Source organism: Nipponia nippon, unplaced genomic scaffold (assembly GCF_047370975.1).
Source record: "Nipponia nippon isolate SJK-2023a ecotype South Korea unplaced genomic scaffold, ASM4737097v1 scaffold_7, whole genome shotgun sequence".
Lineage (NCBI taxonomy): Eukaryota > Metazoa > Chordata > Aves > Pelecaniformes > Threskiornithidae > Nipponia > Nipponia nippon.
The window spans coordinates 38,274,501-38,295,421 of record NW_028262391.1 but is presented as its reverse complement, the minus strand read 5'-3'; the positions used below and the strand labels follow the sequence as shown (position 1 = coordinate 38,295,421).

At 45.2% G+C, this 20,921-nt stretch overlaps 1 protein-coding gene across 4 annotated transcripts in view; it reads right to left on the bottom strand.

Moving 5' to 3' along the window:
• The window catches only part of ZNF423 (zinc finger protein 423), a 236,474-nt gene that overhangs the window by 145,926 nt on the left and 69,627 nt on the right, over positions 1–20,921 (bottom strand). For 2 of the 4 annotated variants that reach the window (XM_087740671.1, XM_087740672.1), the window contains 2 exons: positions 19,699–19,899; positions 15,630–15,710 (listed from right to left, as the gene is read on the bottom strand). In XM_087740671.1, coding sequence (XP_087596797.1) covers positions 15,630–15,710; positions 19,699–19,899 — 282 coding nt within the window. Of the gene's footprint in view, positions 1–14,031; positions 14,134–15,629; positions 15,711–19,698; positions 19,900–20,921 lie in introns of those variants that run through there. The other 2 variants (XM_087740673.1, XM_087740675.1) reach the window with 2 other exon arrangements.

Here is a 20,921-nt window from a genome sequence, read left to right as displayed (position 1 = left end):
AAAAAGTCACCTATGCACACAGTCATACCAATGAAATAAAGAATAACTAATCGTAAAATACAGTTTTCTATCCAAAGATGTCAAAATCATTACAAAGAGTAAATGTCCCCCACACGCTGGTCCTGATCTCTGCATACTTTTTTCATAAACAGGTAAACTGAGGCCCCTTAAATGCGAGAAGCTTTCCCAGGCTCACGCACAGGCTCACCCATTGCTTAGGGCACTGCCTTCCTGGGGGTTTTGGCTTGGGCAACACTGCCAATCCACCAGGTATTTTGTCCTATAAATAGCTCGGTGTTACACATTGTCATGAGGCATCACCCTGCACACCAAGGTCTGCTTCGTTATCTCAAGGTCTGCACAGCAGCAGCTGCCATACCAGCTCGAAAGGTGCACTGCATCTCTCTTCACTGCCTCCTCGTTCAATGGCCATTTCTTTCTCAGGGACAGGCTTAAAGCAGAGTGGGAAATTTAAGAATTAAACCACACCATTTCAGAAGTTCCTTTTTTCCTTGCCGGCAAGAAACTATATTTTTATTTTATGCAAAAATGGCAAAATAACTAGGAATGACCAAAGTGTCAGCAGTGCAGCAGCAGCCGCACTAGTTGCTATCACAGATCCAACGTGGGGCATGAAGGAAGGATCACGTCCCACACCCGTTTTCCACGAAGGGACAGCCCCACTGCATGAGGCAGGGTGCCTGCAACGAGCTCTGCCTACATCCAAACCAGTTTCCATTTGGTTTGTGACAGCAGTGAAGTCCCAGCAGCCAAGGCCCCAATGCAGACTGTTCAGCCTCACCGGGGGGATCCCAGATGGTGACCTGGGGACCCTCCTGAGCTGAGGAGCACTCAGCAGCACCCTCGCTGTGCCCATTACCTGCGTGCTCAGACACGCACACCCACCCCGCAGCGCCATCTCTGACTGCGCTGCTGGTGTATCCCAAACGCTAACGTCACAGACAAGCTGGCTGGGAGACTGTAGTAGCACATTCAGTTCTGTTAGCTTGTACTGCTGTCATGAATTCAGAGCCAGCCAACTGAAACATTAATGATCTGGTAAATGACGAAAAAGAACCAACTCAGAGCGAAGTCTGCAGCACTGTTACTTGGCTGTTTGGGATGATGAACACCCGTAGTTCCTCAAGATTTCGGCAGGAGGTGGGGGGTTTTGCACTTTGGTAATTCAAGTATATAATTAAGAATAAAAGTATAGCAAGGAACAAGTCCCCATATCCAGCAGTCCGGGTAGTGAAAAATATGAAAGAAATATCTGATACTAGGAGGAAGTCACTGGCTGCAAAAATCATACAAAAACAGTATTCAGATGAGCCACTACACTATCTGGTAATTCTTAGAAACACTGCAGAGGTGACTTGCCACACCAATTTCACCACAGACACCAACAGCACTTCCAGCTGAAAAACAACCTTAGCTTTTCTGAAAGGTTTTCTAAGAAACCCTTTTTTTCCTCCTTTAGCAAGCCATGACTCATTGCTCAGTATAGCACAAACAGCCACCAGATACAGAAGCTTAAGTGCCAGAAAATGCTGCACTAGCTCACAGAGAGTGTTTCAAGTGGGAGCTTCAAAACGGCCTCCAGAACCTCACTCGTGTTCAAAGGAGGTGCTAGAAAGCACGGCTGTGTGAAATTTGGCAATACAGCTTCACTGGCAGGAACAGAGAGGTTAGTTTTGGCTCGCATGAGATCCTCCACCCTGTATTTTGCTTTGAACAGTTTTAATGAAAAACTCAAAGTGAGATTCAGCTGCAACCATCAGTTTTTATCTAAGGTTGGTCAAAATCAAAAGAAATTTGATTTCTGGGTGCATGACATTGGAGGGGGAATACATTTCTCCTTAGAAAAGACTCTGTATTTTGAGTTATCTTTGGAAGCGAAGGCAGCCGGGAGACCTATAATTCTCTCACACGTATGCAATGCATGTCGGCAAGCAAAACACTGATGTGATAGAGGGTGGGGTGAACAGGTAAGTGCATCATCCAACTTGTAGTACTGGGCAGCAGACAAGCCTGTCCACTTTACTACTTCCAGAGGAACACTTAGTCACTCCTCCCACCTACTTGCAGCAGCAAAATGAGAAAATGCTGCTCTTCAGCTGAATAGTTAATTTCATTCAGAGAACCTAAGGATGCCTCTAGAAGAGCTACGATGCCCAAATCATTATAGTTTTGCCTCTTACCATGATGTATTTTGGAAAATCTCGAGCCCTAGAAGATGACAAGTGGAAGGAGGAGGTAAATCGCAGGGTGCTTCTTATCCTGACACATGGTAGGAGGAAGGAGAGAGAAAATCCACTTGAGGATGGCGAGGGGGAATACAGGATAAGCAGGACACCCAGCCCCCCCCCTTGACAAGCATGCGAGTGAGTTCGCTGCCTGCCCTTCCAGGATCTCCAAACACATCAAAGGCAAGACATAGTTACAGGCCACTAAGACTTCTTCCACTCAGAAGACCACTGATGTTAAAGGGAGGGTTCCCTGCCTCCTAAAAAACCCAAAATATCTTGCTAACACAGACCAGCAACATGTACGTCAAGTTTTCTGTTCCCTGTAAAACCAGCGAACATATACTCAGCTTTCCTCTTCCGCAGACTACACTGAAAATGTCAGAAAACAGGACAAGCTAGCTTATAAATAATTGCAAAGCCCCTCCTGAAAAAGGCTGAGAGGGAGGTGGGATGAAAGCTCCCAGCCAGGAAAGCTGGGACTGCCAAGGAGCAGAACAGAATAAGGGCAAGGACGGTGTGTGATATCCCAGCTCCATCTGTATGCAGAAATGAAAGGCACTGAGGAAAATATCAGTGCGGGTTATGGCAGGCGTTCCCAGGTGTGGGGAAATCCTCCAGGGAAGAGCACCATCAACAGAAAGTACAGCAGACCTTATAAGAGACAGCTGACGTGGCAGATCCTACAAAAGCTTGTCTGCGGTATCTGAACATCTTTTGTTCTCTAGCCCCATTCTTTCACCTGGCAGCTCACAGATGAAAAGACCTGAGAGATGTTCCTGTCACAGGAGACTCTTCCTCAAAAGGCTCCTAAAAGGAGGAGGGACCATGGTAATGCGGCGTCCACTACGGGGGATGCGCAGCAGAGGAACCTTTATCCTTCTAATAACGAGTCTACTACATTTCTGGAAATTCTCCCTAACCCTATCCCCTCACTACCTGCAGAGTGATAACAAAGCCAACATTGTCCATCAAGACTCAATCTGAAGCGACTCATTTATTCTCGGGAGCTTTATGTTCATTTTTTTCAGCCTGGCATCCTAAGAAAACAAGGTTTATGTGATCATATTGCCTGTCATATGTCTTAACTGTTTGTCCCTTCCTATTAACTTTTGAATCACACCGGACTGGGGATAGAGGGCTCGGAGAGAAATTGAGTTTCTCTTATAGAAATTGAGTTTCTATAAGATGGGCGAACCTACCTTTGATTGGGTAGGACAGAGACCCCAGTTCATGTCTCTGCTGAGAGAAAGGCTCAGAACAGAGTCAGCACTTCGCCCCGCTCTTGGGCCTGTCCTAGGCAATCAGCACGCATGTGCCACCTGGCCGACCAGCAGAGCTCGCGCTGCTTCTTGCCCTGCTTGGAGGCAGAGGATGGGAAAGGGAGGTGAGAGTACTCCATGGGGAATGGGGTTGGGTGGGGGGCTGCGCTGGACTACTACAATGGAGAAATGCAACAGCATAGCAAGTCCAGCCTCATACAGAAGAAAACTTTTTTTTCCTGCCAAATTGCCTGTAACTTCATGATACATCATCAGGGACAAATGCCAATATTTCTCAAGTACTCACTGAATCCAGTATGTAGCCACACACAAAACGGCAACTAGTCGGAGAGTTCATCCATTAGATTTGTTGCTACAGCTTCATCTTCCCTTTCGCTCAAGTATGGCAAGCAATAGAAAAGTCACAGTGAAGTCACTTTATCTCCTAATGTCGCCACTTTCTAGGTCTGCACAATTAACGCAGGGTTTCTCGAAACAAGTAGAAAGCGTGTGATGAACCAAACGTGAGTGCTCTGGAAACAACGCTCCCGTAAGACCGCAAGGCTTGGCTCTCAAGTGAGTTTGTGACATTGGTAAAGAGCAGCTCTCCTCCGCCCCAAGTGTGCTCTGCAGGGGCGTTTTCCTCTATCTACTGGCCAAACTATTGGTTTTTAAGGAACAGTAAAGGAACCAAAAAAATGTCCCTTTTTCCTGTAGCACCACATGATAAATTTCATTCGCCCCATCCTAACTGCTTCTAGTGACAGTGCAGTGTTTGTCTGAATTTTTAACAGATGTTTCTAAGTACTCTTGACCACTTCTCTCTCCCGAGGATTTCTGCAGTGGGATAGCTCTAGATGATAGTAATACAAACAAAGCTTGTAAGAGGCTCTTGGGGATAAATCTGTAGACGCTGCATCTAGGATGGGTGTGGGTATGGGTCCAAGCCTTATGAAACTTTGTAAATATCCTCTAAAGACTAGCAAGCTGGACTGACCCTGCCTGCAGATGTTTTTGAGCTTACCAGCCCCACAGTGAAAAGCAAGACAGCTTACAGATAACTGCAACACTCCTGAAATAGCCCAAGAGCGGGATTTAAAACGAAAGTTATAAAAGCGGGAATATACTGGAGCAGAACAGCATAATGCAAAGGATGATGTGTGATGGTGTAACTCCATTTCAATTCAAAATACCAAAGATGCTGCGAAGGGGATCAGTCTGGGCTGAGGCAGAATTTCCCAGATGTCAGGTTACCCTTGGGAAAGAACACACTGGATTCAACTGACAGGTGTGAAGGTACTCATGCAGTCAGAACACAAATTGCTTTAAAAAAATAAAATCTCTGCTTTCATTTTAAAAGCAAATGAGTACCTTGTGCTAATGCCTGGCAGGGAGGCAGTGACATCTGCCTGAGTTTGTACAGGGCCTGAAACAATCAAGCTAAAACTTGAACCGCTGTTGCCACGCTTATGGCTGCTAGTTTACATTATCAAAACGTAACCGTAGCTATTGCATACCAAAATGAAGTCTATTAAAGCTATTGTCAGTGTTTCACAGCAGCTGAAACTGTTTTTTTAAAAGGTCAGTCTACTAGCTAGAGAGTGAAAACAAGCAAGGCAGCTGTGCCAGCCCGTAGGATGTGGCTGCATCCTGCAGTCTGGTTTTGCATTCCCTTAAATGTCGGGCAAGGAGCAGCAGCGAGGCCTCGGCGGAGCCCGCCTGCCCTGCCAGCGGCGGGGGGACGGACGGGCGGCTCGGCTGCTGCGGGGGGCGGACAAGGGGGCAGCGGGAAGGCGTGGGGCGAGCCCGGCGGGGCCCCCACCACAGCACACTGCACCTACCGCTTGCCGGGGCAGAGAAAGGGATGGCTGGAGAGGACACCGCTTTTTTCAAGCCCATTCAGCTTTGTGGCGGCTGTGTCATTCACAACAATACCACAGCCCTCCCCCGCCCCCAGAAAAACCCATAAAAAGCCCCAACCTGAGAACCACTTCCCCACAAATAGCATAGCGTGGCTCCAAACACCCCCACCGTCAGCACAGACCGAGCATTTGCTGTCATCTTCCGTATTAGCATTTCTGTTAACCCTTTTGTAAGATCATTTGACTCGGTTTCAAAATTCCTCATTCTGAAAAACACTTGTTAAATATTGGCCCTGACTGCTACACAAAGTGATAGCTTGGTAGTCATAACCCACAAGATATATTTAACTTCACAAACTCATCATCAATGGATTTTGAAAGCATTGTAGCCAACAGACTGGAAACCACATGCAACACAAACACATAATAGAACTTTTAATGTGCAAAGAGACTAAACAAAAAGATCCTTGACCTTCTTGCTTTCCCTTGCATACCATTATCCCCAGCGAGACAGCAAATGGAATGATGTGGAGAGCAACAGCTACCATCAAGCAACTTTGGAAGCCAATTTCTACAGTAGTTAAGCAGTTAATGGCGTTAATCAGAATGATAACTTATTAAATTCTACATTTATGCAAATAGCATTTTGGCATATCGCATGGATACCTGAGTAGCAGAGCTCGCCAGGAAAAGGTCCCAACATCTTTTATATTTGCTGGTTTTTTGGGTTGTGGGTTGTTGTGGGTTTTGGGTTTTTTTTTTAAATACCATGTAAAATAGCATCCGCGATGGTTGGCACATCAGACAAACCACACCAATAAAGAGCTGTAGTCACAAATTCATCTCCATCATCCCAAGTAGATTAATGAACAAATTGTTTAAATCTTAACCTTTACGAAGCAGGGATTAATCTCTACAGCTAAATCCAATCTCTGTCTTTATCTTTTTAACAGGAAGCTGACATTTCTTACAGACCTTCCTAAAACAGGCAACACTTACTGAACAAAGAAAATAGCAGGCAGTCCTAACTCACCCTAGCTACTAGGGTATCTATAGCACAAAAATATAAAGCAACAGCGTAGTTTATGACTATTACATGAAAGGATGTTATCTGCGTGCGATGAGACGAATCAGGAAAACTGCAGTTTAGGGTAGGCAGAACTTAGAGCAATCTTAGTTTTGTAAAGCCTGTGTGGAAAACTTACTGTTTTCCAAAAGAAATATCTGGCAACTTTTTGGCTCTAGGTTGCATTTAAATTCAATGAGGATGGAAGAAGCAGGGGATTGGATGAACAGCTATGAATTGCACTTTTAATTGATTTCAAGATGTAAAAAAGAATATCAAAATGTGCTTATGCACATCATTTCCCCCTTCGTTGGTGCTGTTGTTTAATAGAATTAAATTCTGCACAGAATTTTACCCATTCATTTAGTTCATTCTCTGTCTTCAGGAAAATGAGGTGGGAACCTCTTGCTGCAGGATGTTGTGCAAAATGAGTAGTTCACCAATTGAAATTGTACCTCTCTTTTGAAAATCAATAATATTGCTTATACACAAGCCCTAACTGTTGGTTTATTGACGTATATGTAAATACACGTGTATCTGGGTACCTTTTCCTTCTTTGTGCAAAGCCTGCAACACAGAATGTTAAAATATCTCTGGAAAAAATAATTGGCCTTTTTTCTCCCCTTTGGGTACAAATTTCTGTTTTTAAATGAATGTGCAGGTTTCCTGTTGCTGCATGGAGCCTTCATTTCAAAATACCATCACTGGCTAATTCTAGGTTTAATTAAAACAGAATGTTTCATATCACAAACACTTTTTTTTTTTAAAATACAGGATATATCTTCTCTACCTTAATGTGATTGGTGGCTATTAAGAGAAGAACAACTTTTTTTTTTTTTTTTTTTTTTTTTTTTTTTAATTTAATGAAATAATTCAAAGTTTTACAGCAATTCTCTTTATGGAGTCAACTTATGCAAGCACCGAAGCCTTTCCAGAGAAAACAGGATTCTCCCCACCTCCCTCTGGCTTTTCTCCCTACTGAATGCCATGGCCTGCACTCAACCAAAGGAAATGAAAGACAGACTGAGACAACAGCATCACGTGGGTGAAGGTCAGATTGATTTTCAGCTGTGTGGTGCTGTTTTATCACCCTCAGGACAAAAGTTAAGCCCTTCATTTTTTTCATGTCTGCTTTAACAGAGCAACTTGTTTTTTCCTGAAATTTTGGTTGGGCTCCATACCACCAGAATTATCAAGGATAGCCTAATTTAAAACATTTGTGGAGATCTTCCTCCTGAGAGTAAAATCCAGAGCAGCCCACACACCACATCATTTCTATCCATGAGTTTCCTCTATTCCCTATGTACAAATAGTGGCTCCTTGAAACTACTGAGGTTTCTGCAGTGACATTCTCTGACAGCAAAAGAAGAGCGGGATGCAGCTGCCGGCTGTTCAGCAGTGATCCCGGGCATGGGGAGGGGAGCATTTGCTATCTCAAAAGGGGCAGGTTCACAAATTGCTTTTTCTCCCCATCCTCCTTCCCTCCCTCTCCCCCCTGCTTGGAGCGGCCAAGCTCTCCAAGAGCTGAGCCTCCCACCTGTCACTCGGTGATCGGGACATGCATGGCCAATTACTGTGGCAGCCACTGGAAAAGCAGACAGTTTTGCTAACTCGCACCGCACTTTTCCCAACTCCGGTACCACTTCTAAAATCACTCCCCCCAACTTGCTGTATGGACCGGCTCTCCTTGTTTCTCTTTTAATTAAGACTGATGCTCCCCCGAAGTAATGACTTTATTTTCAGTACAGCCAATTTTAGCTTGTCAGGTCTTCGAAACAGAACTGGTTAACATACAATGAAGCATTTTGTACATCACAGATATGTATGTGTATACCTAGTTACTGAAAGAAAGAGCATCTTCCCTCCTGATGATTGCATTTCCAGAGTTTAAACTGGCAGCCAGAAAACTCAGTATTCTCTCGTTTAAGCTATGAGACAAGAAAATCCTACTCACTGTCATTTTCTTTTGGTTTAAATTGTGGCTTAAATTTGTCTTATTTGTGTGAGGAATGCAACAGCGTTGTGATTACCTCTTAAAGATGACAGCTTATCGTCCACAAAAAGCAAAGGATACTATCCTATGCTTTATTTATATGGACCAGAGGCATTGGTCAAAATCAAATCCAGTTACACCAGATACCATTAAAACACCTAATGGAAAACAACTCCTACATGAAACAGCTCTTGTAAAACAAACCACGGCAAGTGTCTGTAAGAGAGGAAGGAGTAGAGAAGGGCTGTAAGGTGAAATCAAGCAGCTATCCAGGTTGGGTCTGGATGTGGTCTGAATGCAAATTAATTCATTTGCTAGGTTTTGTGAACAAAGATTTGACTAACACACGTCTTTAGCTTGTCTGAGCCTAGCTGAGACTGCCTCCGAAACAGCACATGGAAGAGTCTCATTTCTCACAGCACCTCGAGGAGATCTCAGGACGGTTCAAGGAAGGCTCTGCACGTGTACGGAGCCCCAGGGAAGAGCCGGCTCTGGGACAACGGACAAAAGAGCGACTGCAGCTGAGAGTAAAGGAGAAAATAGGAACACAGTAAGGTGTAACTTAAATGTATAAACTGTGAAGTGAGTCAGTTACACGCGGGGCCAGGAAAGGGCAAATGCCAGCACGGCGTCAGGGAGAAGACTGCCATGAGCAAGATGTGAAATGGTGGCAGTCCAGAAAGGAGCAAGCAAGGGAACAGCCTTCGAGGAGGGAGCCCAGAGGGACACCAGCACCGACAGCGGGGAGAGGGAAGGGAAGCAAGCGCTCACCCCAAGGAGGTAACCAGAAGAACTCACAAAAACAAAATCCCATACGATGCAGAGACAGACCACAAGCTGAGTATCATCGTAAATGTTAAAAAACTGCCCTAGAGGCACATTGAATTTTTGGCTGGTTTTGGCTTGGTTGGTTGCTATGGTTTATTGATGCAGATTGAACAAGGTAATTCAAATCTGCTTAGGCTACTCTTGGAGTCCAGTAAGTCACCTGCACTCCGTTTTGCAAAAAGAGAAAATGAACACAGGTGTATATATTTATATTTCTGTAGACTGTGAGGTCATGAAGGGAATTTATTCTACTTCTGCCTTTCCAAGTTTTCTAATGAATAATTAGTAGATGTAGATTTCTAAAATGACCATTTAATGTAAATTATATCAAATCTCATTTATTTTAAGAGATATCATTAAGTACAAAGTCTGCACGAGTGAACTGAGTTCACTGTAGAGGAAATGACTGGGAATTACATTCAAAAATCTATTCAAATGTTTAATGTAACAGATTCCCTGGAGAAGAAAAAAGCAATGGGCTTCTTCAGCCTTTCCTTATGTCCTCCTCAGCAAGACTAACAGTAATTGAGTAGCAACAAAAGGAGGAGCCAAAAAGTCTTTCACCATTACGCTGAGGAAGATTTTCAAGGAAGCCTAAAGAAGAGATGGACCCACATGCCAAAAAAATGGTGCCTTCCAGAGGAAGCTCACCCCCATGGTTACAGGCGTCACCAGCAACAAAATCTACCTGGATTAAAGACCTTGGCTCTTCCACCAATTTCATGTGTGTCATTAGGCAAATTGGTGAAGCCACGGTTACAGTCATTTTCATCCAAAATAACTCAGGCTGTTAAGGAGGAAGGTCTTGAATTCTCCCGCAAACCCTGACCTCTCGTCCCCCTTATGTTGACATACGGCTCGTGCAGCTCCATAGGGCACCAGATCTGGAAGCTGCTCAGACTGAAAATTAATCCTTTTAATTGTCAGCAATATTGGCTCCCAAAGACAACACAAACCTTGTACCAGCATAAGGTAGGAGATGGAAGGAAGGAATACCCCTTCCAGTAACAGTCAAAACTTAAGCCAAATTAGAGTGACGACTTCTTAATTCCATGATGATAAAAATAAGAATAGTACTTCCTTGTGTCAGAAAGGAGCTGTTAGTCTAAATGTTTAAAGATTACAAAGTGCTCAGATGCCCTAGGAAGTATTTAACATGAACAGAACAAGTGCCTTGAAAACCCCAAATCATTTTTTTTGTTAGTTAAGACAATGAAAGCTGGTTGTAAGAAGCAAGAAGTTTGAAAAACATTACCTATATTTAATACACATAACTTAAATTTCTACTGAATATATTTTCAAAAAATTTGAATTGAATATGAAATTATGAAATCTATTTTTAAAATTAAAAACTATTAAAAATTAAAACTATTAAAAGCACCTATTAAAATTACTTAAATGAAACAGCATTCAAAAGGTACATACTTGTTGCCAAAGCTTTGAAGAAAGTCAGAAGCTGCTTAGACCTCTGGCGGAGGTCTTCTGATGTGCAAACCCAGCTTGAAGAGCAACAGCCTCTCCAGCAGGTGCAGGGAAAATATTTCCCTTATTCTATTTATTTGACTGGTTCAGTCCAATAACGAGTTTGTTCAGAACAGAGAAACTATTTGGCAGATGATCGCTAATTTGCTTCTTGCCAGCCCACAGTAAAGAAAGGCATGAGACCCGTACAGAGAACGCAGGCACGCAGTTGAGGTTGTCCACGAGAGGCCACATACCTTGGTGGATCCATCCTGCTCATAAGGGACTGCTGTGCTGCACGGGTGCGAGCTGCCAGCCGGCACGGACACCGAGCACCCTCTGTTGAGTCGGCACTTGGGGCAGGCTGCGCCCTGGGCTCCCGGACCCAGAGGCCATGCGGAGATGCTCCAGCGAGCGCTCCCAAAGCCAGCCAGCTGAAGAGGACCAACCCATGCTGGCACGTTTCCCTAAAGCCAGCCGGCACCGGGGGGTGGAGGCTGCTTTCTGGCTTCCCCAAGCCTGGAGCACAGTTAATAACATGCCAGCTGTATCTGCAGACAAGCCAAGTTTAATGAGGCTACAACAAAAGCATTCAAATATGCACTACAGAACTTCTGTGGGGATTTTTTCTAGAGCTTCTTTTAAAAAAATGAAAGATAGGAATTCTTGTCAATGTTTGTACACACGCTTCCTTTATTTTTAATTGATTTTTAAAAAAATCTATATTCTACAAATTCAGAGAAATCAACATTAGAAAGATATTTTTAATCCCACTACTGCCAACAGCAAAATTATGTTGTGGGATGAGTGCTTGAAATGCACTGCTGGTTGCTTTTTTCTTAATAAACATTGAAGTCTTAATTGTTTTTCCCCTCCATGGCCAGACACCATCTTTCTGTCTGCCAGGTCTTCACACCAGGACAAGTACTATCCCTCGCCTCCTGCTTGGGAACCAGGACAGACACACAAACGTGACCACATCTCTAGCACTAGCGATGAAGGAGATACCTTACCCACTCGCTGTCTTATCAGCCATGCTTTACCATCTGCCTCAGTCTCGTACTCTCAGTCAAGATACCAGAGGTATCAGTAAGAAGATTGGAAATATGGATTTGGAGACAGCAGAGGGGGCAGCAAAAGAAGTCTGCACAGGCATGAGTGGGTGGAGAAGGTGGAAAAGGGGCAATCGCTCACTGTCTCCTCCACCAGAAGAACTGGAGGGTATCAAATGAAAGCAGGTGACAAAGCTGAAGTGAACAAAAGGGGAGACTTTTCCCCAATGCGTAGTTGAACTATGGGTCCCCACCACAGGAAATGCTAAATGCATACCTTGCTTCAACAAGAAACTTCAAAATGGAAATTCATGGAAGATTATCTGAAGAATTTAAATAAAAAGCACCAAGAAGTTCCCAGATAACTTTGCTGACAGCTACAATATTCTGGGGAACTGGTGCTATGGGACCACCAGGCTGGCTCAGTGTGGTCATCCTTATATGAAGACTACTTACCCAATGGTCTGCTAAGGGATAGGGGAAGAAATCAGGAAAAAAAGCAGACTTTCAATGCACCTCTCATTCACTGCTCACATCTGCAGTCTGAAGATCTTGACGGCTCTGAATCCGCCAGCGCTGTTGATATGGCCAACACGGTTTTGTTCCTCAACAATCCACATGAAGGCAATGTGCGCCCTTCAGCAGTGCCCTAGCCACAACAATCTACGCTCTTGTCCGCCTGAGACAGGACAACCCCAGCACATCCTCCACCAAGCTCTCTAAGGCATTATTAAAGGCCACTTTATAACAAGCACGCATCTGTTGTAGTCTCCAGGCTATCCTCACTGCATTTCTGAATTGAGTTTCACATATTGGGTTTTGTCTACAACCCCCTGAATTCTGGGACCTGCTTAGGGCAGCAGTGTTCCTCCTTCCTGCGGGCACGGCTGCCCTTGCAGCACTCGGCAGGTTCCAGCCCTGGAAGGAGCCTTTCCACTGCAACCCCTCCCTCCTCTTTTTCAAAAAACATTTATTATTTACTTAGATTTCTATAATGCCGAGAAACAAACCTGCCCCACGCAGACCCACACAATACCCCCTCTGCTGTAACGTGGCAATGGATTATCCTTTGCAAACAGAAATCCGAAGTGGGGGGAGAAGGGGAGGTGGAGCTCGGGTACCCCCAGCGCCCCAGAAGGGTTGCGTGAGCCCTCGGATGGTGCAGGGGGGAGCTGGACGGGCTCCAGTTCCCGAATGCAGGTCCTGCCACACGCGGGACCCCTCATGGCTGGCACCTGGCAGTTAGCTCTTGTTTCGCAGCGTTTAGGGTGCTTCGGTCTTTGTCCATCTCCCCATTTCTGATGCAGCAACGTATCAGGAGGTGAGAGTGGCTTTTCAGACAGCCAAGTGCCAAACTGTTCAAGACTTCAAAAGGACACGTGCTTTCTTTAAGAGGCCTCATTTAAAACGTGCACCCACTTTCTCTTCTATCCATTTTCATGTATACCTGTGCTTACTTTGCAGACCACGTTTTGAACAAGATAGAAGTAGATAAAAGAACTCAATTAAAGTAGCAAGAGTGAAACAGTGCCTTGCCAATACAAGCACGCTAACGTGTCATCCTCAGCTCCTCACTGGGCCATATGTTTAAAAATGATGGGGAAAACGTTCTTCCTGTGTGAAAAACATATGCTGCTTGAGGAAAGACGTCATCATTGCTAAGAAATATTTGTGTGGCCTCAGAATGCATAGCCAGGCCGTCCACAATGACTGCTGGCCACGTGGAGGCTGAGAAAGGGGTAGGGATAGCTCATTACTTCCCCTCCTACCAGGGGTTTCGGTTATATGCAACCAAACCGCCCGCAGCCGTGCTGGCAGCGCTCCTATCTGCATGCACAGTGCCTGGTGCTGCCTCCCTTGCCACCGTCCCCGGAGGGACCCGGCACAAAGGTGGCAGTGGCGATTTGCAGGGGGCGGCGCCTGGCGCACTGGCACGCTCTTATCGGCGAGCACACTGCCCGGCTCCTCGCACCAGCTCCCACGCGGCTGGGGATCTGCCATGGGCTTGCCGCTGTGCCCCTGCTGAGGCCATAAAGCAAATCCTGAGCTGGGTGTTTATAGCGAGCAAGCATCATTTTAAATTCACATGTCCCGTCCCCCCTGCAAACCCTTACAGGCACTGGCACGCCTGCAGAATCCAAGAGACAGCCAGAGAAACAATTGCTGAGGCTCAGCCCCCGCTAACGCCTCCCCGTGCCGAAGGGCTGAGCGCGGGGCCACGTGCCCCCGACGGAGTGGAGCAGCCCAGGGGTCTCACCTACCTTTGCCTGCCGGACGACCCTCCGATCTGCCGGATATGCAATGCTGTTAGGGAGCATAACACTTTGCACAACTTTCACAAACATATGCAATACATTAAACGCTACACTAAAAGCACCTTCGCAGGCAGCCCCCACTCACGCCAAACACCCTATGTGGATGCAGAGTCAGTGCTGGCGGCCGGCACGCCGGGCAGCGCCGGAGCTCTTGCTGGCCCGCGGCAAGCAGCGTCTCAGGAAACACATCGCACAGGATGCGCTGCAAAACCACCGTATCGGCAAAGGTTACCATATGCCTTATCATTAAATTTGCAACTGTGCTTCTGTTTGACTTCGGATCCAAATTCAGACAGGGGAATATTCTTTATGTTCTACGTGATAAATACGTTTTTCACTGAACACCTGCATAGAAAGCCAGGCAGCCCAGCACTTTATCAACACACTAATTTTCTGGTACGTGTAGGCAGAAGTCCTGGAAAGAGCCTCCTCACAGGCTGGGTGGGAACCTCCAGGTAACCTCAAATGTCACCTGCATGACAGCAGTCAGGGGAGCTGGACCCCGCACCATCCAGCCAACTGTACCCCTGTGATAATCTGGGGTTTTGGAGCTCTCAGCACCGACGGGCACAAATACTGACTACAGGGAGACACGTGAAGCACCTGGGCACCGCGGCCAAGGCGGCTGCCCAAGCCCTCGGGAGCCCTGCTGCCCCTGCACCTGGAGGGGGGACGCCTGGGACAAACTAAGGACAGGAGCCTGCGCTCGGAGCCCTCCAAGTGATTGACAATACAAACACTGCCCCGGTGCCCATTTTCAGATCTAGACAGCGAGAACTGAGGACTCCAGGGAAAATCCATGTTTTTACAGTTTGTGATATTACTGAGCTTTTCTGGTGCCAATTTCAAAACACTGCTACGACCTCTGGAAAGAAGGAAAACTGCATTTCAGCACGACAATGTAGAAAAGAACAAAAAACGGAAACTTGTTATTTTTTTTAGCTTGAAACACTAGTCAGGTTAAGAGAAAGGAGCAGAATTCTGGCAAGGACAAGAGCACTCAGACTGAGCCACAACACAGTAATTAGGGCCAGTAGGTCATTAGAGCCACAGCTGTATAAACTAGGTGTATAATTAAGTTTCCACACTGCTTTTTCACAACTGTATTTCAGTTTCTTTTGTAGAGGATGATCAGTAATTCATTAATTTAAAGAAGCAACAACAGCAGCAGCAAAAAGACAGAAAATCTCTGACTTGCCAATCGGGTGCAACAAAAGATTACAATTTTGGGGAGGGCTAATTTTGGAAATACACGTAAGAAGTCTCTCTTTGTCAGTGGGAAGTACAAAGTGCCACCTGACAAAAACATTCATGAGACATCACTTGTAGACAAGCTGCCATGTATGGTTTTCTGGACAAGCATCCCGCATATACAGTTGCATGGCAATTATAATTCTCGTAGCAGGTGAAATACAAGAAAATGCAAAATTATACACTAGCATGAAACAGTTATAATACCTCATTTCAAACGTAAGCCTAATGTACAAGTTACAGGGCATTTAAAAGGAGCAACTGCAAGACTTTAATTATAAACTAGTTCCTACCGTACAGTAGTTTAGAAAAATCAGCCGCTTCCAAGCTGGCAATATCCATATATAGCTCTGCTGCTGTTTGAAACAGACAACCTGTAAAGTTATCAACAACAGAAGAGGACCTCATGAAATGCTCAGAGACCCCACCGTAACCTACTTCTGTCCACTTCATTGATGCACTAATTTGTTTTAAAACACTCTATATTCAGTTGAGAAACTGAAGAAAAAGTTTACATAAAGGTATTCTGACCCACGGGAGGAAAGGGGTGATATGGGCGGAGGAAGCAAAAATAACACAATAAAATACTGGAGCTAAACCCTGGCTAACGCAGGTGGGTTAAAACACACAAGCAAAATGGTAAATCTTGTGGCTTTTTAGCCACTTTTCATCAGACAACAAACAGCTCGGCATCAGCCACCAGACAATGATATATCGCAGAATAAATGCTTGATGTATGCAGCCTCTGGTGCTGGCTGGAGGACACAGTAATTTGTAATTCCACGTGCAATTCTTTACTCCTGTCACTAATGCTGTAAGATAGCATCGTGTTATAACACCTGCACTGTAACAGCAGTGTGCAAAAAAGTGTATAAAAAAGGCTGCACATGATGCTGATGGCAATTACTTAGTCTTCTCTAGTTATGGGGACGTGGGATACCAATGACTTTTAAATTAATTTTAAAAGCTTAAACATCCAGCATATACACTAGGTGTGTTTATTTATTCTCGGAGTATTTTTCAAGATGCTCGCTAGTTGTTTAAGGCACTATTTCCAGGACTGCTGCAGGAGAGCTCATTTGTGGGGGCAAGCTGGGAGACAAGGGAAGACATGAGCCGGTAAGGAAATGTGATGTTCTTTCAGTACAAGCTGCCCCCATTTAGAACCTTTTCAGATCCCCGTAGACACTGGAAACCTACAACCTGCAATCACAGACATCAGTCATGAGCAAAAGGTATAAAAGGCACCTAATTCTGTCAGAAGGAGAACATCTCTACTACGCTGACATCAAAAGGACTGCCACGCACTTATGCTACCAGAGATGTCTAGATTTCAGCGGTGTTTTGTCCTCAAAGAAACAAGTCTGAAATACATGAAAAAGCGAGGGAGGAAGCGGCTGTTTGTTACCTCCTTACATGTCAAAGCAGCTGCGTTCAAACTGTATTATAACTTCAGCGCGCCGTAATGAATTTCTAAGGGATTCCAGAGAAATAGATGGTTTATCCTATTCTTTGGAGTGATCTCTCGTAATCCTGCAACACTCCTGAGCTACAATACCTTCCTAACTTCAGTATCCCAAAGGAAGTCATTAGTTATGTTGTATTATCAGCCTGGCGATATTATCACTACAAATATTACCTGTATTGATCTAGAGCCATGTAGACACAACTGAAAACCCTGCTTCAGATTAAGACATGAAAACCTAGCTTGCCAAGAGGTCAGGCACTGCATTACAACCTCAGATGCGTCAGGCAGGCATTATAGGCAAAAGGAGTGCAGGGTAACTAAGGACACAGTCAAATAGCTTATTTTGTGGGGTAATATCTTCAACAATACCACGCTTCCTGATGCGGTCTTAAGATTTTCACCCCGGTGGTGCAAGTCTTTTCAGATGAACTAACAAAGATGTGCATTTTGCATGATTTGAACAAAAATTCTTGTGGCTATTGAACAAACTGGTGGGTCTGAAAGGATTTTTTCCTCAAGGTAAGATATGTAAATATCAAGGAATATTCCAGATTGTCTTCATGGAAACATTCTCATTCCAGAATATATGAGTGCAATCTTCCTATTTATTTTAAATCACTTCAGGACACTAGATTAAACTAAATGGAAAACAGGCACTCTTGTTCTAGAACAAGGATATCCTCACGTGGAGCTAATTAGCACCTATTCCATGTATATGCAGATGGTTATATGGTGCCTTTTTATGACAAAATGTCTTTGTAAATCATCAGCACATGTGAAGACAGTAAAAGAAGAAGAAATTACGCTACCTGCAATCAAATATTAGCAATGGGAAGACTAACAAATTATTTTGATAGGTCCCAAAAAATAGAATTTATTTTTCTTAGTCTCACTAACAGAATACTACACTGAGGATAAATAAAAACTGAGGTGTGAAAACACTGACTGTATTGGTATGAATAGAATCTCCAGATTGCTACATTTTCATGTGTATTTACCTCAGGAAAAAAAATTGCTCCTTTTCATAGTGCTGCTGGTCAACATCATGACCTTACGTTCTTCCTCTGGAGTCCCCACCAGCAGTCCCCACTCCCCTCCGCCCTGCTCCACTCCCCCAGTTGTGCCATTACAGCTGTTCTGGGGGATCACACAGTGAACCAGACCCAAGCAGACACCTGGGGTAAAAATAGCCTTTCTTTTGGTGGGGCTCACCCCCAGCACCACGTGTACCAGCACAACTTAGGAGACAGGGCAGCGACAGAGCAGCGGCCGCCCAGAGACAGCCACTGGAGACATGCCCTACAGCTGCTCAGCTGCCTGCCTGCCCTGGCGGGATCTTGCCTGTCCCACTCCCCATGCGGGATGGCGTCGGGAACAACTTGTCCCTGTGACTGCTCCTTTGGAAAGGACCAATGCCCACACGGGCTGTGCACCTCACCTTCCCGTCTGGAAAACAAGGATTTTTCTATTAAATGGCATTTTCTTGCTTACTACCCTGCAGTAGAGTACGAATGTCATTTGCAGAAGTCTCGGGCCAATGCCTTGGTTGTCAGCTGGCCAAGAAATGACCCTGCGAGAAGTAGTCTTTCAATTTTATGCAGTTTCAAGTTTGCAGCCTACATAGTGTTTAAACTAGAGTGCAGAGCAAGGAGCTCTAGGGGCAGGCGTAGGACTGCAATCCCTATCCACCTGCAGGCTGGGGAAAAGCCCCAACGTCCCTCTGTCCTTCCTCCCAGCAAGCAGATAGGAACGAGAGCGGGGGGACCTCATCTCCGCAGACCAGAGCGAGACAGGGGAGGATGCTCTCAGGGTGGGACTCAGACGGAGCCAAAGCCCCCACCTCACCCGCCCTCCCTTGCTGTACTCTGTTTCCTGTATTTTTTCTTAGCTGAGCATCATTTTACTTATGCCAAAAAAAGAAGAGCAGAAAACATGGACTAATTACCAAACAAATTAAGTGGCCAGGGAGGAATATGCACTCAGGGGAAAGAGGATGGGATACTGCTGCACCAGAGGAGAAACTAACCCTTCTGCCCTCTGCCAGCCTCAACCTATCTGTCTGCCATAACAGCAACTGCCTAAAAATATTTTAGATGAGTGTGGAAGAAAAAGTGATGGCAGAGTATTCAATTCCAGGAAGGTGAAGGATGAGAATCTCTGATTTAAATACATATGAACATATTCTGCGCTCCCCCTCCTAAGATTTTATTTAATCTTTGGTAAAATCTGCAAAGCTTTTTACTACCCCCGTAAATCGGCTTAGCGTGCTCTGCAGAATACCTGCTGCTACCGCCGGCCATGCAAAGGCAGCCGTGTAAAAGCAAGATATGTTGCAGTTGTTCACACCAATGCTCTGAGCTTGTTCTTACTTTACAGAAAGTAAAATCAAGATCAGTGTAGGCTAATGCTGTCCTCGCTTCCATAAAATTAAAAAGGCAATGCAATAATAACCTAGGGAGAACAGTGTATTTTTAGGGTGGGATTACAAAACTCGCACTATGAATTTTAATCTCTGAAATCGTCATGTTCTTTTATGGGGTTCAGAGGCCTTTCTTCCTGGGAGTTTTTGCACACTTCAGTCATTTAACTTTTTTAATCTTCTTACATTTGGAGAGAGAGGGAAAAATACCCTGCCTGAAACTTTTGGCATTAAAAAAAACCCACAACATTTTTGTCTAACGTAATTACTGACAGATTCCAATTGGAAAGCTGTTGCTTTTATTTTAATTTTATTAAAGGAGTGAACAAAGGCTACCCAAGGCACCACAATAAAATTACATTAACTGTAAAATTACATTATTAATTCTTTAATCTCACTTGAGGCCTCAAGCTGTTGCTATGTCCAATTACCCAGCTAACCACCTGTCAGAACTGTAAAGCTAGTTTAACATTACCTCCAGGACAGTTGTGTGCCCTGTGTTCAGTCAGGTCTGCCAGTGAATCGAAGTCCTGCTGACAGTTATCGCAGGTGTAAATTGACTCATCCTCCATGTCTTCATCTTCCTCATTTCTCTCTTCCTGGCTCGTCACACTGTTCCTCTCTTCCAGGGCCCGGCTGTCCTTCGCTTCGTTCTCCAGCTCTCCTCCCAGGCCACCTGCCAACAGCAAGAACATCCTCTAAGTTTGAGAGGTCTGAAAAATAAGAGCTTTAAGAAGGATGTTGCACTTATTAAGATACATTTAATTACAGCCGCTCTCACATTATTCCTGACACCTTTCATTATATTAATGTGGTTTTTATATCATGCGGTGCAACAATTCTCAACTGTATTCTCTGCTGCTTAGTGCGAATCCTGCAAACACTCTCTCCTAATCTTCTCTGGTGGGTGTATAGCAGGAGCTTCTAACTCTCTGTCATATAAAGTTGTTAGTGTTTTATCACTTAACCAGATTCTCAAAGCTTTAAAAATTGGCAAGATTAATTACAGCCCGCAAAGAAGAGGCATGTGCTGAATTTTAATTCTCAATGCTCTCTTCTCCCCGCCACCTCCAAGCCCCAATATTAGTAACAAGAAAAAAAATGATCTAGCTGAAGACGCCCAAAGCACATGTACACCCCAGCATGTGAGAGGTCCCTCTGAAGTAACGAGAGGCACTTTGCTGGGCAGATGAGCCTTGCGTTGTGCCGACCTAGCCGGAAGCCAACAGCATTGCATCTGACCCTCAGGTCTCTCAGGTATTTTTTATCTTCATCTGTGACCGGAGCATGGGCTAGCACAAACACCTTTGCCAAAAACCCCACCACAAGTTTTCATGCGCATTAGTGTACAAGGAGACTGAGCTCTCTGGCAGCTCCAGAAAACCCCCGGTGCAGGGGGGCCATGCACCCTGGGGCTGTGCAGGTGGCAGCTCCATGCACGGGGCAGCTGGCTCTCAGCTGGCAGTGGGGTGGGAGGCACAGGCAGCTGGCCACAGTCAGACACCTCAGCACGCACTCAGCAGCCTGTCAGGAGGGATGGGCTTGCAGCCACATCCTCATGACTCCAGGACACCCTCTTGGCTGTGGTGGCCACCCAGACATGCCTGAAGCCAGTCGTGCCCAATGGTTCCGTGCAGCACTGCGGCCAGCCCTCACTTGGGCTCTCCAGAGAGGCAGCAGAGGTGAAAAAGCCCTGCT